Here is a 20,891-nt window from a genome sequence, read left to right as displayed (position 1 = left end):
AATAAATTTTTTTTTTTTTATATTTTTTTTTTTTTTTTTTTTTTTTTTTTTTTTTTTAACAACAATACTATTGGGATTAGGTAGAATTATTTTCTTTTAATAGATCAGACTGTAACTCGAAGGAGCTAATAAGGGTCAATGATTAAATTTAGTTGTGAATCTTGGTAACAACTGTATCATATTCCTTCTTCAAATTGTTATTCTTTAAAATTTTAGATCTTTCCAGTCTCTTATGTGTCGTTACTTTTAATTTTACACTAAACCTAGACTGGTCTCACACCACTAATGGAAGCTGCCTCTGGTGGATATGCGGAGGTGGGCCGAGTTCTTTTGGATAAAGGTGCTGATGTTAATGCCCCTCCAGTTCCTTCCTCAAGAGATACAGCTTTAACCATAGCAGCAGATAAAGGGCATTACAAATTCTGTGAGCTTCTTATTGGCAGGTATGTTGTTACCATACCCTTCATATATGAACACAAGTGTTACTAGTGATTACCATTCTCTCTGGGCAGTTAAACTATTTAAAAAATCAAATGTGATTATTTCTTTTTTTATAAACAAGTGCTTTTTTCCCCAAACCTACCCATTGTTTTCCAGCCATCCAGAGCTATGCTACATTGTCTGATTTGTTTCTGTGTAACCTAAAAATGTTTTTCTTTGATTCTTGTCTATATTACTTTTAACATCTATAATAACAAGCTATTTGAACATCCATCTGTTACCAGACATACTACATCCCCCATACACAAGTCTTAAAGGTCTGGCAGTGATCTAAGGCTTCATTGTTCATTTTCTTGTTCTTTACAGCAATTAAGGCTTTTAGGTGTGGTTATGGGACTATTTAAGATAATCAGACAGGATCCAGGGTACCTTCTACTTTCAGTCATGTACAAGTTGCCTGCTAGTTTTCCAAAGATGCTTGTCTATTTAACTTGTTTTCGTGCAGTCTCAAAGACCTCTGCATGGTATTCTAAGCAGTAGTATTTGGCAGTAACTGCTATTAACTGTTATTAACCATGGGTCTTCTCATCTACATCATGCCCACTGAATGAATGCTAAACCTGCATGTTATCCTTAACATAACTACAAAACACAGATTGAGTATCCCTACTTGGAAAAACTCCAAAATATGGAACTTTTTGAGTCCTGTTATGACACTCAAAGGAAATGCTCATTGGAGCATTTCAGACTTCAAATACTGGATTTCAGATTAGGAATGGTCAAGCTGTATGTGAATACAAATAATCTGAAACAGTTACAGTTGACTCATAGGATATAGTTTGTGTAGTATAATTCTGAGAGCAAGACATATTTAAATCTTTGATTATTGAAAACAATTTTTATCTTTACAGGATATTTTCACATGTTAATAGTTGATTTTTGTTACTGTGTCATTTCATTCTATTTAAGACAATGCTAGGCTAGGTGTGGTGACAATGCCTACAATTCCAGCACTTTGAGAGGTTGAGGTGGGAGGATTACTTTAGCCCAGGAGTTTGAGACCAGCCTGGGTAACACAGGAACACTCCATCTCCACAATAAATTTAAAAATTAGCTGAGCATAGTGGCATGGGCCTGTAGTCCCAGCTACTCTGTAGGCTGAGGTAGGAGGATCATATGACCCCTGGAGGTGGAGGCTGCAGAGAGCCATGATCTCACCACTGCACTCCAGCCTGAGTGACTGAGCAAGACCCTGTATCAAAAAAAAAAAAAAAGACAATGCTATCTGTATCATTGGTTTTTAGGGGAGCTCATATTGATGTACGTAACAAGAAGGGGAACACTCCACTGTGGCTAGCAGCAAATGGTGGACACCTCGATGTGGTTCAGTTACTGGTGCAAGCAGGTGCAGATGTGGATGCAGCAGATAACCGCAAGATAACTCCTCTTATGGCAGCATTTAGAAAGGTATAAGTCTTTCATCCTCATTTACCTGGATGTTTTTTTACTTACACTACGAAGTACATGGCTTAATGATCACTAAAGACTCATTTTGTGCTTTTGCAGCTGTGATGAAAGCAATAACATGCAAATAATTACTCTGATGGCAACGTTAAATGTAGATACATACAGGTTTTGCAGAAAAGCCATTAATTTTAACCTTATTGGACATCAGAGCTAAGTAAACTTTTAAAAAGCTGTTCTAAGTAATGTTTTCAAAATCTAGTTGCAGTCTTAATCTTCACAAAGTATAAATCCAGTTAAGATGCATAAGTAAGTACCTCCAGTTAATTACTCTTAAGGAGTGTTTTCTTGTATTACCACTACAGAGAAAAATATCACTTAAATTGGTTTTTTTGGGGGGGGGGGGGGGGGTTTGTGCCAGGCACTGTGGTTCATGCCTGTAATCTCAGCACTTTGGGAGGCCAAGGCGGGCAGATGAACGAAGCCCTGCCTCTGCAAAATTTATCAAAATTAGCTGAGCATGATGGCATGCACTTACAGTCCCAGCTACTCAGGAGGCTGAGATAGGAGGATGGCTTGAGCCTGAGAGGCAGAGGTTGCAGTGAGCTGAGATTGTACCACCGCACTCCAGCCTGGGTGACAGAGTATGACCCTGTCTCAAAAAAATAAAATTTGTTTTTATTTCGATTATTGACTTTAAATACTAGGGGAAAAAAATGAATTAAATAATGAAAATGCCACTACCAGCATTTTAAACTACTGAATTTCAAGTATATTATATTTAAAGGTAAAAGTATGAATTCTGTGAAAGTGAAACAAACTTTCTCTTTTTGTACATAGCACAGAGCTGTGTATAAGTAATTTGATTTTATTGTTTGATAATCCATTGAGCTCTTAAATACAGCTTTAGTTTGTTATTGGGAATATCAGATTACTGTTACAGAGATTATAATTTTGAGTTTTGTCATTTGGAGATATGTAGATACAATTTCCTGTAGATGCCAAAATGTTGAAAAATTTTAATAAATAAATTGCGATAAGCTCTCTCTTCCTTTTTCTATTATTATTCTCTCTGACTCCTGTTTTTTATTCCACCTCTTCCCTAGATATTCTGGACTACCAGTGACTGTATTTTTGACTCTATATTTTTGTTACTCAGAAATCAAACTTATTCCTTCTCACTGGCTAGCTGCCTCTTCTCCAAGCAAGCTAGCATATCATTATCAAGTTAATCTTTCTAACCACTCTACTATGTTAGAGAACCTCTTCAAGAACCTTTCTGTGTCTCCCAAATCTCTGAAATCATTTGGAATCCAATCATAGTTTGGTATTCAAAGCCACCACAATTTAGTGCTTATAGAGTCTTGTCTCCCATTAAAATCCCTAATGTGGAGAATTATCTTCTTGCTTGGTCTTTTCCTTGTTCCTGTCTCTCACATCACCTTTGTTCTCATCTCATAGAATGACCATGTTTTTCTTCATTTTTCCAAAGTTGCTCATTCTGTAGTTATAGTTTAAGTCTCTCCTTCTGCCAAACTCTTCATCCTATTTGAGTTCACATTGAGATCTCTAATCTCTAGAGTTTGTACAAGTTTGACAGTCTTTATCATTCATTTGGAGAAATACATATTTTTATGTTATTACTCTATTAGAGTTATTATTTTTATTAGTTATTACTCTGGTATCTAACATGCTTATGTCTTTCCAAACAGACTTACTGACTTCAGATGAGCAGTGCTTATCTTTTATACTCTTATGTATTTGTTCCATTATTTCTTGAGTACCTACCATGTGCAACTGTGGGCTAGAGTACTATATTATATAGGGTGCAACATAGAATATGTATATATAACATATACTATGTTATATAGGGTGCAATATGGAAAGGTAAGATCCATACCCAAAGTTAGGTAACTGTTTGAGTTGTCCCATATAAATAACTTAAACACTGTAGAGGTGTTTGAGAGATCCTTAGGGAATGATGCAAGTGGCATTTGAGCTATTCATTTAGAGAAAAGTTTAGAAACATACAGTCTAAAAGGAAGAGATAGAGGCAATAGAAAAAATATACTAAAGATTAACAGCTGTTTATCCCGACTGGCTCACTTTAGATGTTGTGTCAGAAAGCAACAGTATGGACTAGAAAAAGTGGGAATGGCTCTTAAGAAGTAGGAAAGGGCAAATCTAAAGATTTTGAACTTAGATGCCGACCTGTATTGCAGTGAATAATCATAGCTTATTCTTCATGAAAGTATATATTCTTTCACACTACCTAGGACAGTATTATACATTTGTTTTTTATCTGAAGGAATGAAAAAACAAAATTATTATTTTTGCTCTTTTAATCCTCAGAATTGAAACTAGACTCTGATGTTTAGGGAGTTAGCAAAGAAAAAAATAAGAATTCCTCCCCCGCACCACCACCCTTCAGACATATCCCCTACTCTTCATATTGATTTTGGAATTATTGTTTTTTTTATTCAGAGTTGTTTAGAATTTTAGCTCATATTATATACTTTTTTTTTTGGAGGGTAGGATGAGAATGATCAATGTGGATTTAACTCACTGGAACCAAAGCCTGTCTCTTTTTCATTTATAGTGTAAATATGCAATGTAGTCTTCACTTTGTGGCACTAATCTTAACTGTTAAAGTTAGTTCAGGCATGGATTTACTGAATTGTTAGAGTCTGTTTTCAATCTGACATTGGTATCTATCTTTTAGGGTCATGTGAAGGTGGTGCGCTACTTAGTCAAAGAAGTCAATCAGTTTCCATCAGATTCTGAATGTATGAGATACATAGCAACCATCACTGATAAGGTAATACGTTGTTCACTGTATGAGCAAGGGACTCTATTCAGTTAATGTATCTTCCATTCTAAGAAAAATTCTTAGTTTGAGTAGTAAAGTGTAATATACAGCCATTTTATGTATCTAGTATTTGGGAATGAAGTGTGCAATTTAAGAGATTCTCGCAGATTATTTACTTACCTAATGAATCAATAAAACATTCTCTGCTATAGGATTATCTTATCTTTAAAAATAATACTTGAGGCTGGGCATGGTGGCTCAAGCCTGTAATCCCAGCACTTTGGGAGGCCCAGACGGGAGGATCATGAGGTCAGGAGATCGAGACCATCCTGGCTAACACGGTGAAACCCCGTCTCTACTAAAAAAAAATACAAAAAACAAGCCGGGCGTGGTGGCGGGTGCCTGTAGACCCAGCTATTTGGGAGGCTGAGGCAGGAGAATGGCGTAAACCTGGAAGGCGGAGCTTGCAGTGAGCTGAGATCCAGCCACTGCACTCTAGCCTGGGTGACAGAGTGAGACTCCGTCTCAAAAAAAATAAATTAATTAAAATAAAATTAATACCTGAAGCCAGGCACAGTGCCTCACCCTTGTAATCCCAGCAGTTTGGGAGGCCGAGGCAGGTGGATTACATGAACCCAGGAGTTCAAGACCAGCTTGGGCAACATGGGGAGACCCCATCTCTACAAAAATACAAAAATTAGGCTGACATGTTGGCATGTGCCTATAATCCCAGCTACTTGGAAGGCTGAGGCACAAAAATTGCTTGAACCCAGAAGGTGGAGGTTGCAGTGAGTCAGGAGTGTGCATTGCACTCCAGCCTGGACGACAGAGCAAGACTCTGTCTCAAAAAATAAAATAAAAATAAAAAAATTATTGAACTAATTTAATTTTTATGTGAACACTAAGTAATTCAAAGCAACATGTTATTGTTCATTAGGGCTGTCTTCTGTATATGTATGTTTATCCAGACTGATACCTATATTGAGAAAGCACTGAATCCAATAGATTTTTATTTCCCGGTAAAATGAACATAGTACTTTTAATCATGAGCAAGAAGTCTTGAGCGTGATGTAAAAGTTAGGGTAACTTTTAGTTTTAACTAAGTTTTGGAATGAATTGGCTAGCAATTTTGCAGGAAATGTAGGGAAGATAAAATTGAATCGTATTAGAGATCAAATTGAGACCTCCTGGAGACATACATTTTGATTTGGAGTTTACACTAACACTTGAATAAAATCCTAACACATGCCTCTGAAAACCAAAGAGGCCAACAAATCTTAAAAAGTCTTCTTATTACATTTACACAGTTGCTATTACATAATAGTGAACAGCATTTCCCTGTAAGTTTTAATTTAAACTAGTTAGGTCATTGTCTTTCCTAGCTCTAGATTTGTCCATGACAATTAACATTCCTATATATTACAGGTTTTTAGAGGCAGAGGGGGAGATTAAAAATAAATATTTTAATAATACTAAGAATAAGACTGGCTTAGTGGCACACAGCTGTAGTCTCAGGTACTCATTACTCTCATGTACTTGGGAGGCTGAGGTGAGAGGATCGCTTGAGCCCAGGAGTTAAAGGATACAGTGTACTATGATTGTGCCTATTAATAGCCTCTGCATTTAAGCCTGGGCAACATGGCAAGCCCCTATCTCTAAAATTAAATAAAGAAAAATTTTATAAAAGTAAGAAAGTACTGTTTTGCTGTCCTAAAGTGTGACTTGAGAATGAAATCACTGAGACAATTATATAAGTACATGTATCTGATTCCTTTATAAATGTTTCTTGTACATGAAATTGGAGCAACAAAGCTTAAATATTTGAGGACATTTCTCAAAAAATTTTCAAATCTGTTTTCTTTGTTGACATTGACTATTTCCTTTATCCTATTAACCAGCCAACATAAATTATTGTAGTTCTGTTTGCTGTACAATTTCTTATATTTAAATTAGAGGATAAATGATTTTGTTTCTAAAGTGCCTGTTAAATGGATATTATTTTGAAGAATAGCAAAAGCTGCTCTTTGATTCTTTATTTGTATATATTCCTAAATATACCATGTCAATTATGTTTTATTTGCACGCCTTTTTTCCCCCTTTCATGGATCTTTATTGCTTAGGTTTGAGTACCTTACTAAAGATCTTCATGTTTTTAGGAATTTCTCTAAGTGGGAATTGTTCTGTGAGCCTGGAAACATCTTAATTTTGTATTATAGGAGATGCTGAAGAAGTGTCATCTTTGTATGGAGTCAATAGTACAAGCCAAAGATAGACAGGCTGCTGAAGCAAACAAAAACGCCAGCATTTTGTTAGAGGAGTTAGACTTGGAAAAGGTAATAATAATCTTTACATGTGAAAACTACCCACTTTTTTCCATCTTGTTTTCTCTTCTTTTGATTTGTAATCCGTTGTTTTTTTGTTTTGTTTTGTTTTGTTTGCTTTAAATTATGTACATGGTTTCTTTCTACATTTGGCTCAAATCGCGGAGAGAATTATGAGTACATTGAACATCATTAAAAGCTTCTCTTTGTAATGAAATTAACAACATTTTATTATAGGAATTGCATTGATCTGGAAGTCAGAAAACGTAGCTTCTAGTTCTGGATTTTAGTCTTATCTCAGCTAATGATCTCTTAATCCTCAACTACATCTGTTGTTTTTTGATATTAGGCCTTGTAATTTATTGCCAGCAAGTACCAAATGCACTACCAAGGCTTAACCAACCAGTGAAATACAAATCTTGGAATGTCTAATGAGTACACTTTTTAAATGGGTGACTTCTCTTGTACTTTTCTCTTTCAGGCAGACTACAGCATCATTCCCATCTATTCCCATGGGGAGTAAAATACACCAAAACAGCATATAGTGTGGACAGTCTTATAGCTTCTTCACTCCCCTTTTCTGCCACATTTTCCCCTATAATTCTGTACTGTAGAACTTAATTGAATAGTAATCATAGGAACATAATTGGTTTGACATTGAATATTATGGAACTGCCATACCTCATCTTTTATAAAAAGGTCAATAGGCACAGTAGCTCACGTCTATATTCCCAGCACTTTGGGAGGGCGAGGCGGGCGCATCACCTGAGGTCAGGAGTTTGAGACCAGCCTGGCCAACATGGCAAAACCCCATCTCTACAAAAGATAGGAAAATTAGCCGGACGTGCTGATGCATGCCTGTAATCCCATCTACTCGGGAGGCTGAGGCAGGAGAATCACTTGAACCTGGGAGGCGGAGATTGCAGTGAGCCAAGATCACGCCACTGCACTCCAGCCTGGGCAAAAGAGTGAGACTCCATCTCAAAAAATAAATAAAATGTTTTTAAAAAGGTCAAAGTGCCATAAAATTTAACATGTACTGTTTAAATTTATAAAGGATATGCAGTGATAATTATGCATATACATTTTTTGACTTGTTAGCTACATTCTTTTTTAACTATACTTGCTTTATTAAGCTCTACATTTTATCCTGCATTAATATGAATCATTTGAAATACTTTATTCTAATTTAAATTTGAAAATGCTGTTTCCTGAAAAATGTATTTTATTTTGGAGACTCTTCATTTTAAAATTTCTGGTTTATATTCTGAGCAAATTAAAATTAGCTTTTTTGGTCATTTAAAATGTTAAAAGAATGTGAGTGCATTAAGAGATATAATGATCACTATAATTACTGCTTGACCTATTTTTATATTCACTACCTAACATTTATTTGATGCCTGCTAAATACTAGGCAGTATAATTGGGCCAAGTTGTGTGATAGAATCTATATTTGATTCTTTAAATTTTTGATTTTTTATTATAACAGTGTGCTCAGTTTAAACAGACAAAGAACAGTTGCCATCATTTTAAGATAACTGAAGTTAGAAATCTGATATGATTGATTTAAAATCTTTACCTCTGCAATTACCTCTAAGACCTTTTAAGACCCTGCAATGATCTGCCGACCCACTCCACTTCTTATACCTCTCTGGCCTTGTTTTTTGTTACTCTTTCTTTTAGTCACGTTGCGCTATCCATACTGACCGTCCTCTTTTTGTTTGTGCTGTCAGCAGCATCTTCTGTGAATGTCCCTTAGATGTCTTCATGTTTTAGTTTCCTCTTCACAAGTACTTTTCTGCTCTTCTCTGCTTTATTTTTCTCTTTTCAACATTCTAAATACTGTATTCATTCAAAATACTTAATTATCTTGTTGGTCTCTCTCTACCACTAGAACATATGTGCCACAAAATAGTGTCTGGCATGTTGTAGGCACTGAATAAATATTTGTTGAATGAATAAATATTCACACTTATCGTGATGGTGTACTTTTTTAAAAAAACAGAATCATGCAAACATATTACTCTAATACTTGCTTTCCCCTCTCTTAGTAACTGATGCATATTGTCATTTGATAGTGATTTTAAGTTACTGCAGAATAGTCCATAATAAGTTTGTTTCCAGTTTTTTGTCACGACAAATAAAGTTGTAATAAACACCCTTATACATATTTTAAAATATTTTGCTCCTTTTATTTTATGAAGTAAGTTCCTTCATGTGGGTCAACATACAGTAGTTCCTTTTTTTGTGGTTTTGCTTTCCCTATGGTCTGAAAATATTAAATGAAAAATTCCAGAAATAAACAATTCATAAGTTTCATGTTGCATGCCGTTTTGAGTAGTGTGATGAAATTTTGCGCCGTCCTTTTCTGTCCCACCTGGGACATGAATCCTTTTGTCCGGTGTATCCACCTAGTAATCCCTAGTTATCAGATTGACTGTTGAGGTATCACAGTGCTTGTGTTCAAGAAACCCTAATTTTACTTAATAATGGCCCCAAAGTGCAAGAGTAGTGTTACTGGCATATTGTTATAATTGTTCTATTTTATTGTTATTATTGCTTATCTTTCATTGTGCCTAATTTATAAATTTTATCATGGGTTTCTATGAAAAAACATATATATACAGGGTCCAGTACTATGCAAGGTTTCAGGCATCTACCAGGGATCTTGGAACGTATTTATTCATCATGGATAAGTGCCCGATAAGGGGGCACTAACGTATTTTTAGTTTAGTAGATACTTGCAGAATACTTTCCTAGTACCATCAGCAATACACCAATGTCATTTCCTTGTATTCTTGCCAGCATTATTTAACTTTAATGTTTATACTTTCAAGAGCCTTAGTTTTAAGAGCAGTGAAGAGAAACTTCTTTTAAATGTCATTGTGTATTTTTCCATAATATCGAAACCAAAGGTAATGAAGAATTCTTAATCATAAATTAATTCCATCTAAATTGATTCCTCCACATACATTATATACTTTTATGTGTAGTTTTGAGTGAGCGTGGAACATATGTAAAATTTTAAATTATAGAGGAACCACTTTTCCCCTGAACGACAGCCCATATTTTTATTTGAAAGATTATCAGATTGGGATATTAGAGTTTGGTTCACTATTTTTTAGTTATAATTTACATCTGGGAAAATGTACTTCTTTAGTCTTCTGAGTTATATTACATTCTGGCTTCATCACTGGAGTTGGTCTTGACTGGTCTGAGTTGAGATTCTCCTTACGTAAGTTATTCCTTGTATAAAAGTGCTTCTTTGGTCAATCTTTCTATTTTGGAAAATTTGGTTTATAAAAACTGCTGCAGTAAGCTGGGCATGGTGGTACATGCTTATAGTCCCAGCTACTCGGGAGGCTGAGCCCAGGAGTTCAAATCCGACCTGGCCAATGTAGTGAGACCCAGTCTCTACAAAAGAAAAAGAGATCAGTGGCCATTATATTAAGGCACCAGATTTTTTAATACTTATTCAGTAAACATTTATTTATTGAGCATTTACTAAGTGGAAGAGTCCCTTGCTCGGGAGTAGTTCCATCTGGTCAAGCTATGGAATCCTCTTAACAGTTAATTACTTGCTCTCTTAGAACATTAACGACTGGCCGGGCGCGGTGGGCTCAAGGCTGTAATCCAGCACTTCTGGGGAAGGCCTCAAGACGGGCGGATCACGAAGGTCAGTGAAGATGGAGACCAATCCTGGCTAACCAACGGTGGGGAAACCCCGTCCCCCCTACAAAAAATACAAAAAACTAGCCGGTTCAGCGAGGTGGCCCGGGCCGCCTGTAGTCCCAGCTACTCGAGGAGGCCTGAGGCAAGGGAAATGGCCGTAAGCCCCGGGAGGCGGAGCTTGCAGTGAGCTGGAGATCGGCCACTGCACTCCCAGCCCTGGGGGCCGACAGAGTGGAGACTACCATCTCAAAAAAAAAAAAAAAAAAAAAAAGAACAGTTAACGACTAAGTTATGTTCTTTGCTTTAGAATCCTAGCAGGTAATTTTAAACTTACCATTTTTTGAATATAGTTATTTTCACCTTCACTTCATTTTAGTTTTTTTTTTTTTTTCCTCTACCTTTTTTTTTTTTTTTTTTTTTTTTTCTTTTGTAAACTTTTAGAGAGCTAGGTAATAGTATATGTTTCAAACACAATCTATCCCATTCTCGGTTTCACACATTTCATTCTCAGATTATTGCTTTCTATCTTTTCAACTTTACGCCCTCTAGAATTCTACTTTTAATAATCCTGCCAACACCACCAGTACTACCCTTTCATTATTCCTTACTCCTTTCTTTCTTCTTATTCTCACATGAACCTCAGTAACTAAATGTGTCGAGAAAAAACAATCTTTACGACTAATTTTACTTGAAATATGTGACAACGAACCCTTTTATGCTGACCAGTAGCTATACTAGGTTTCCCTAGCCCTTTAATGCTGACCAGTAGTTAAAATGGTGCATTTCCTTAGTTTAATTTAATCTTCCGTTCATCTAAACCACTGTTTCTTACTTTCTCCCTTATCCTAAGAACTCCAGCACCACCTCTCTTTCACCTTCAGTAGGTGATCTTGCATCCTAAGGAAATTGAATCATCGGAAGAAAACTTGCAAAGACTTTCCCTACACCATCTATCTGCCCACCAGTACCTGCATCTCCTCTTCTTTACCTTTAATGGGAAAATGGAAGCATCAGAAGAAAACTTCCAAAGACTTTGCCTACCCTATCTATCCACCCACCAACATCTACACCCATATACTTCCTACCAGTGACTAAACTTTTTTTTTTTAGACAGAGCCTTGCTCTGTCCCCCATGTTGGAGAGCAGTGGTGCGATCTCAGCTCACTGCAACCTCCACCTCACAGGTTGAAGTGATTCTTCTGCTTCAGCCTCCGAAGTAGCTGGGATTACAGGCATGGACCACCATGCCCTACTCATTTTTGTATTTTTGGTAGATACGGGGTTTCACCATGTTAGCCAGGCTGGTCTTGAACTCCTGACCTTAGGCAATCTGCCAGCCTCGGCCTCCCAAAGTGCTGGGAATAACAGGCGTGAGCCACCGCACCCGGCCTAGATAAACTTTTGGTAACCAGTCCCTTCATTGTGTACCAGATCCTATATGATTTCTCCTTCTCAACAGCACTGTCGGTAGCAATTCTCTTTTCTTTCTCCTGTTTTTTCCCTCTCTTGAATCATTCTCATCAGCATACATACTTATTTCTCCAATCTTAAACACAGAAAACCTTTTGACTTCAACCCTCTTGCCTCAGCCTTTTAGCTACAGACCCATTTCTCTGCTTCCCTTTGCGGTAAAGATCCCTGAACCACCGCTTTCAGTCACCTCCATTTTTTTTCCATTATCCTGAATCTGTTCGTGACAGGCTGGCTCTCACTCCCACAACTCACTAAAATTAAGCTTTTGTGGTTTCCAGTGACTTTCATGTAGCTAAATCCAATGGTTACTTCTCCTCTCCATCTTTATCTTACTGAATAAGTGAAAACATTTGATATACTCTCTTCACTTGGCTTTCATGCCACTACAGGCTCTTTTTTTCCTCCTACCTGTCTGGATGTTCCTGTCTCCTCTTGCTGGTTCCCTCTTCTCCCCTACCTTTTAGCGAAAAGCCTTTTGACTTGTTACATGGTCTTCTTTATCCACTGGTGGTCTTATCCTGCCCACTAACTTTAAAGGTACACCAGTTGATCCCAAATGTGTACCTCTAGCCCAGACTTCTTTGCTAAACTTCAGTCTCATATATTCAGCTAGCTACTCAACATGTCCATTTGAATACCTAATTAGACATCCCACACTTGATGTGTCCAAATATGAACTCCTGATCTTTGCCCACCCCAAACCCACAACTCTAATTGCTCAGGCCAGAAACCTTGAATTCATCCTTCATTTCTCTCTATACTCCATTGTATTGAAAAATCTTGTTACCTTTGCCTGAAAATTAGTTACTCAGGAGGCGGAGTTGGGATGATCACCTGAGCCTGGGGAGGTCACTGCAGTGAGCTGTGATTGTGCTACTGTACTCCAGCCTAGGCAACAGTGTGAGACCTTGTCTCAAAATACAGATATATAATCTTAATCACTTCTCACCATGGTTCAAACAATTAATTTAATCTCGTACCTGCATTAGTCATTTAACTGGTCTCCCTGATTCCGTCATTGCTTGTAGTTTATGTAGCACTCTGAGTGATCCTCTTCAATTATCTAAATCAAATCATATCACACTTCTGTTCAGAGCCTGACAATGACTTTCCATTTCCCTCTCAGTAAAAGATAATCTTTAAAATGCTCTGCAAGGCCTTAGGTTATCAAAGCCTCCAGATACTGTTCCCTGAAACTCATTTTCTACTGTTCTTATCCATGCTAGCTTACTTGAATATATTGGGTCCAACTCTAACTTAGAGCTTTTGTACTGGCTCTTCTCTTTGGCTGAAATATTTCATGTCCTTCAGGTGTTCACTTAACTTCATCTCATGAGGGGTACACTGATTACCCTATTTAAAAATCAAAACCCCCCATTTGTCACCATACACACATTTTTCATCTCGCTGCTTTTTCCCCTTTTTTACATTGCACTTATCACCTTTTAACAAACTATAATGTATGCATTCTATTTATCTGTATCTACCCTCCTCTAACCAACTAAATGTAAACTTGGTGAAGGCAAGGATGTTTTATCCGGTTTATTGATGAAACTAGAACCATGCATAGCACATAGCAAGTTATCAGAAAATTTTTGTTGGGTCTTCTCCCTACCTTCCTTTGAAACTTCTTGATCTCTTTCTTCTGTTGATATTACTACTCTTTAGTGAGAAATGAAATCTTGATGCTACCTTAAGGTTCTCACTTATTTTTGCCTCCCATTCTTTACATCCAGTCAGTGAATTAACTTGGTAAGTTAACTTAGACCTGTATCTGGCACATATTGGACCCTCTATATATTGGCTGTATCAGCACTGTCATCATGATCATTATCATCATCACTACCATCACCTTTTATTTAGCTTTGGCAGTCTCTGTGTCTGCCTTCTGTTCCATCCACTTCCTCTCTGAGTGGTCACTTCTCACCCAAAATTTTGCATTTGGCTTCTTAAAAGTCTCCCTGTGTGTGTCTGTGTGTGTGTGTGTGTGTGTGTGTGTGTGTGTGTGTGTGTATCTGTGTCCCTTTCTTTTGTCTTCAGTATTCCTTTTCTGCTCCAGTGTAACTTTTCCAGTTTCACTTTTTTTTCTTTTTCTTTTTGGAAAGACGGAGTCTCGCTCTGTTGCCAGGCTGGACAGCCGTGGCGCAATCTTGGCTCACTGCAACCTCCGCCTCCTGGGTTCAAGTGATTCTCCTGCCCTCAGCCTCCCGAGTAGCTGGCACTACAGGCGCGCATCACCACGCCCAGCTAATTTTTGTATTTTTCGTAGAGACGGGATTTCACCATGTTGGCCAGAACGGTCTAGATGTCTTGATATCGTGATCTGCCCGCCTTGGCCTTCCAAAGTGTTGGGATTACAGGCATGAGCCCACGTTTTTTTTTTTTTAATACACAGGTGCGATGCCTTACTTTCTCCTCAGAAACCCTCAGTGCCTCTTTGTTTGATTGCATAGGAAATTCTAAACATTCAGGTCCTTGTCTCTGATTTCTCCAGGCTCATCTTTCACTATGGTTCTCTACTCCTCACATATCCCATTCACTTTCATATATCCAAATCTGCAGTGCAGTATATGTTTAGTCTGGACTGGCTCTCCCCAATTCCTTAAATTCTCATTTTATAAAGCCTAACTCCCAAGTGTCACTTTGTTTCCTGAGCCCTCAATTAGAAATCATCAGTTGGGTTAGTGCCCTCTCCCATTCCACAGTGAAGTTATTCTACAACTTGACCCTTTTTCTCAAAGCCTCTAACCTCCCCCACATACACTAACAAACATGACAACAGTTCTCCAAGAAGTAAAATGAGATTTAGGCTTATGAGAGAAAGTGAGAGAAAATATAGAAAGTGAGACTGGGTTTTTAGTTGTATTTTCATAGGCCTCTGGACATATTTGAATCTTCATGGTTTAGTTACTCTTTCCATATGCTGTCTGGGATTTTCTATCAGTTATTAGCACCTCTCCCTATGCTTTTATCTTCAATTTCTACTGTTTTACTAACTCCTACCACTACCTACAGCTTCAGTCAAGGCAGAGGTACAATCAAGGTAGTTCTATCCTAATGGAACTTTTTCTCAAATTTAGTATTTTGCTTTTCTTTTAATGCTTATAATAATCTCTGTGTCTTACTAACTATTTTAAATTAAATCTCAGCTCAGAACCATGTGACCTGCTTCTCCAATAAACTAACTGTGGTGGAGGTAACCAATGGCATCTCAACTGACAAATGCTTGTTTTTTTAATTTAATTTTATTTTTTGTTTGTTTTCAGTTACAAAGCTCGCCAAATCCATTTACCTCTTTTCAGTTCTTATTGATGCCCACTTTTATGAGGTTTACCAGTGTTGATCTGGCCTTCCTTCTCCCATTGGAGTTGCTTTCTCCTGTTTGTCTTCCTCTATCTGAGGAAGCCTCATTTGTTCTTCCTTTACCCCTTAGATATTCTCTCTGTCACACACATATATACATAAACTGTCTCTCTATATATATGTATAATATTTATATATTTTATTATATATAGTAAAATAGTAGGTATATGTGTGTATGTATGTACACACTCACAGTTATACCTTTTTCCTCTGGTTACCTCATTTATTAGTTTCAGCTACCACCTGCAAACTTATAATACCTCTTAAATCCTGTATCTGTTGATCCACACTTGCTAATTCTGCTTACTTTTAGAGCTCCATGCCATGTAAAGTTGGGTCATTTTATAGCCATAGCTTGGTATCTCCCCCGCAGAAATTTTCCCTAGGACCTCTGAATTAGTGCCCTACCTACTCTTAGTGAATTAAGAGGGTTAGTAAAATATATCAGATTATCAAAACACCGGTATTAAAACTTCAAAATTTAGACACTAGTAAATACTTACCTCTTAGGGTTAAACTCTGAAGGTCGATAATCCAAACTCAAATTACTCTTGCCAAAGGGCTACCCCCGACTGACTCTACACGCCCTGATAAATTTGCATATCTAAGACCCAGCCACACCCTATGACCTCCCCAAACCTACCACCCCCATCAACATCTAGCACATATGTGCTTAAATGAAATCCTGGTTTCTGAATTAAAACTCTTACACTTTTAAAAAAGTTCTCCACCCCCAATTTCCCCACGGCCCCCCACTTAAATAGCAGTCATAATTAGCTCCTGCTACCAGACAAGTTCAAAATTCCAGCAAAATGAACAACCCATCATGGATGAGCCAAAACTCTAAAACTTCATTTGCTGTTTTGAGCCTCCCCCAAACCATTCCTTTCCCGGGATTTTTCTGTCCAAACAGATATGACACAGATAAAATATTGGTTTTGTTATTCCTAATCCTGAAGTAGAGGGACTTAATACACACTTGGAGCCACAGCTGCTTTGTTAATACGTTTTTCTGGTGCACATTTCACCTTCGTTTTCACTCCTCCTCTCCCTCTTATACCTACTTACCTCTTCCACAAAGTCAAAGCTAGACAGAACAAACACACTTCTCCCTCCTTCACTGGGGTCCACGTGGAGAAAACACATAAGCAAGGCTCAAATGAGCTGAGTCACACATGCTCAGTTTCTTCTTTCAAACTCACCAATCAGATATTACTCCTCCCTTGTGGTGATCCAGGGAGTAAAGGTCATCAGTTACTGTTTTGTTCCTAATACTTCAGCAGGGGTAAAAGCTCCTCCTCTACTGATCTTCAGATTGGAGCTTTCTGGGAGTCCAGCATAAATTTCCAGGGTTAGGATGCAGGCAGTTTCTGTATCTTTAGCTTTTAGATGCATTCTTTCCTAAAATCCGTCTGCCGGGGAAAGTATGGGTATTCTGCATGGTTTTCCTTCAATGTTTCCCTTTTCAGGAACAAGACTTATCTCTTACCTAGCCTAAGGTAAGTATGTTGCATTGCCCCAGGGTGTAAAAACCTGGTGGTGGGCCAAACTTTTCAAGAACCTAGCTGAGAGCTGGTTTGACTGTCTTGGGTTATCAAAATTTAAATTTGGCTTTAAAAAAAAAAAAAAGAACCTAAGAGAAGGTTAATTTGAAAGGCAGGACAGAGAGTATCTAGCAAAAGCACAACACTTAAAAGATGAAGTCAGACTTTTTTGAATGGAAACTAAATATTGTTTGGCTTATGAATTTGTGAGGACTGGTTTTACATGTTGTAGGCTCCGTGCCTTAACTGACATTGTTTGGACACATATTTAAAATACACATAAAATAATTCAGAATGCTAGATTATGGGTGGAGAATGGTTTTTAAGAAACATCTTTTAGGTGACATGCAGACAGAGTTTAAAGATGATTTTCATACCTTTATGAACCAAGAATGAAAATTTAACAGTTTAAATAGTTTATTAAGATATATTTTTGGACTTTTAAACCTACACTTAGTTTTTTGACTGTGAAAGTAATAATGCACTCATTTTAACAAATAGAAGCAATGTATAGTTATATAAAGTAAAATTGAAAGACACCGTCTTTCTGCTATCCCTCCTCCTGTTCCACCCTCCAGAGGTAGTCTCTGTTAGCCTTTTATTTATAACTTTTATGGGTTTTTTTCTGTATTTATACAAATCGATGCACAAAGAGGGTTCTCTTCTCTCATAAAAGTGATTATTAGTCTTCAGTGTGCCTTTTTTTCTCCTAACAAATGTAAACTGGAAGCATTTTCCCAAGTACATATTTATAATACTTATGGTGGCTATCTAGTATTCTGTTAATATATACTGTTAATTTATTCCTTCCCATTGATAGATTTACCTTGTTGCCATGTATTGCCATTATAATCAATTTGCAAAGAAAATTGCTGAACCCTTGAGTTTTTCACTAGAGATAGACATTTTATAGAATAAGTTGTTAGGATAAGCAGTTTGTAATTTTTCTTAGGAGCCTTTCAAATTAGTTTTTCTAAAATGTAAATATTCATGCCCACAGCAGTACAGGAGATAATTCAGTTTCTCAGACTTGTGCTAATATCTGATGCTTTTTAAAATTTTGCCAAATTAATGATCAAAAAATGTTTCTTTGTCAGTTCAACTTACATGTCCTTAATGATTAAAAGCTATGTATTTGTTTATTATTTACCCATTTTAAAATTAGTCTTATATTGTTAATTTGATCTTGATATTGTAAAAATATTGTCTCTTTAGAGTGGTTTGAATAATGATCTTGATAAAACAATGAATTGAACTAGATGACTTTGAATTTTATGATATTATGGTTTCCTTATTATTAAATGATTATGTGACAACTTTTTCTCCAGGGTAAATTTCAGTGTTATATCTCTGCTTTATTGATCTTTAACAGTTAAGGGAAGAAAGTCGGAGGCTGGCTTTGGCTGCGAAAAGAGAAAAAAGAAAAGAGAAGAGAAGGAAAAAAAAGGAAGAACAAAGAAGAAAACTGGAAGAAATCGAAGCCAAAATAAAGAGAACTTTGAACTCCAAGCTGCTCAAGAAAAAGAAAAGCTTAAAGTTGAAGGTATTTTCTCAACAACCATCCCATTTGTTTTATATTCTAGTTAAAATTATATTTACTTGATTATCAGTCACTCTTGAAAATACACTTTTAAGTTATTAACCCCTTAAGACAGGCCATGCACAGTGGCTCACGCCCATAATCCCAGCATTTTGTGGCAGGTCAAGGTGGGAGAGTCACTTGAGTCTAGGAGTTCAAGACCAGCCTGGGCAACAAAGTGAGACTATCTCTACAAAAAAAGAAAAAAAAAATTTTAATTAGCTGGGCACAGTAGCATACTCCTGTAATCCCAACTAGCTACTGGGAATAAGGGAGTAAGGTAGGAGGATCACTTCAGCCTGGGAGGTTGAGACTATAGTGAGCCATGATGTGGCACCACTGCACTCCAGCCTGGGTGACAGAGCAAGACCCTGTATCAAAAAAAGAGAGAAAAGAAAAGATATATGCTTTTTTTGTTGTTGACTGAATTCCTCCCTAACTTTGTTATGAAAAATTTCAAACCTACAGACAAGTTGACAGATGATAAAATGAATACCTGAATACATTACACCTAGATTGACAAAATTGTTAACATTTTATCATATATGCTTTATTTTTCTCTTTAAGTACTTCCACATATTTTTTTCTGAACCATCTGAAAGTAAATTGCAGACATCCTGACATTGCACCTATAAGTCCTTTTCTCTTTTTTTTTGAGACCAAGTCTTGCTCTGTCGCCCAAGCTGGAGTGCAGTAGCGTGCTCTCGGCTCACTGCAACCTCCGTTTCCTGGGTTCAAGCTATTCTCCTGCCTTAGCCTCCCAAGTAGCTAGGACTACAGGCATGCGCCTCCATGTCCACCTAATTTTTGTATTTTTAGTAGAGAGGGGATTTTGCCACCTTGGCCAGGGTAGCCTCTAACTCCTAATCTCAAGTGATCCCTCCCGCCTCAGCCTCCCAAAGTACTGGGATTACAGGAGTGATCCACCGTGCTGGCCACCTATAAATAATTAAGCCCACATCCCAAGAATGATATTTGCTTGCATCATCATAATACCGTTTTAGGTATTATAAATGGTAATTTCATAATATCATCTACAATTCAGATCATCAGTTTCTTCAAATGAGGGAATTATTTTTAACTAGGTTGTAATCAAAAGGTTATTTGGGATGGATGTGTAGTAATCCTGTCCCTTCATATCCACAGGGAATGGTTTCCAGGACCCTCACAGATACTAAAATTCAGATGCTTAAGTCTTTATATAACATGGTGTAATATTTGCATAAAAATTATGCATATTCTCCCATATACTTTAAGTCATCTCTATATTACCTCTAATACCTAATATAACGTAAATGCTGTGTAAATAGTTGTTATACTGTGTTTTTTTAATTTGTATTTTTTTATTGTTTTGTTTTTCGAATACTTTCAATCTAGTGTTGGTTAAATCTGTGGATAAAGAGGACTGACTGTATTGTGGGAAGGAACCATTGCCATGAAACCACCAAAAATATGTGCATGCAGTGTGTGTATGTGTGTTTGTGTTGTTTTTGTTTTTTGTTTTTTTTTAATTTCCCTTCTCCAGCCTTTTATTTTGAAAATTTTCAAATTACAGAAAAGATTAAGGATTAATATGGTGAACACCTCTATGTCACCTACATTTTTAAAGCATTTTGGCACACATGGGATATGTCTTCTCTTTTTTTGAGTTGTTTGCATATAAGCTATACACATCACGTGAAATCACCCCTAGATACTTGATTATATATTTCCCAGAAAGAGGACATGATTTTACATAACTGCAACATTAAGAAATTTAATAATTATATAACAATACATAATATACAGTACATACTTATATTTTCCAAACTGTCTTCCAAATTTTTTTTTCTCTGAGAAAAGGACATATACACACACATACACACACACATTTTTTTTTTTTTAATTCAAGTAGCTGCAAATAGGAAACCAGAGGGAGAGCCCCAGGATGGGACAAATCATGGCTAGCCCTCCGCAGCAGAACAGGGGGAGGAGGTGCTCCCTACACCCTTTATGGTCGATTTGGGCCCCCTTGCTCACTCTGCTGCAGCATCCTAGGGGCAGGGCCCCACCTTCCCTGGGACTGGGGTAGTCACTCACCCAGCCTGCCATGCCCTAGCCCCTCTTCCCCACGAAGAGTATCTTATGAGAGGGGATTGTGGGCAGAACAGGAGGCAATGAGGATGAACATTTGATGCTGGTAGCAGCAGCAATGATGGATGTCGAAGAATGGAACACTGAACAAA

The 20,891-nt window shown here is 37.2% G+C and overlaps 1 protein-coding gene across 1 annotated transcript in view; it reads left to right on the top strand.

The window, feature by feature from the left end:
* The window catches only part of ANKRD17 (ankyrin repeat domain 17), a 190,917-nt gene that overhangs the window by 144,472 nt on the left and 25,554 nt on the right, over positions 1–20,891 (top strand). Inside the window, 6 exon segments of the mRNA XM_017864066.1 lie at positions 268–443; positions 1,746–1,908; positions 4,628–4,723; positions 6,931–7,047; positions 18,460–18,568; positions 18,571–18,630. Coding sequence (XP_017719555.1) covers positions 268–443; positions 1,746–1,908; positions 4,628–4,723; positions 6,931–7,047; positions 18,460–18,568; positions 18,571–18,630 — 721 coding nt within the window.

This window comes from Rhinopithecus bieti, unplaced genomic scaffold (genome assembly GCF_001698545.2).
Source record: "Rhinopithecus bieti isolate Rb0 unplaced genomic scaffold, ASM169854v2 scaffold_68671, whole genome shotgun sequence".
Classification (NCBI taxonomy): domain Eukaryota; kingdom Metazoa; phylum Chordata; class Mammalia; order Primates; family Cercopithecidae; genus Rhinopithecus; species Rhinopithecus bieti.
The sequence above is the reverse complement of the archived record's forward strand: the minus strand, read 5'-3'. Positions and strand labels throughout refer to the sequence as shown.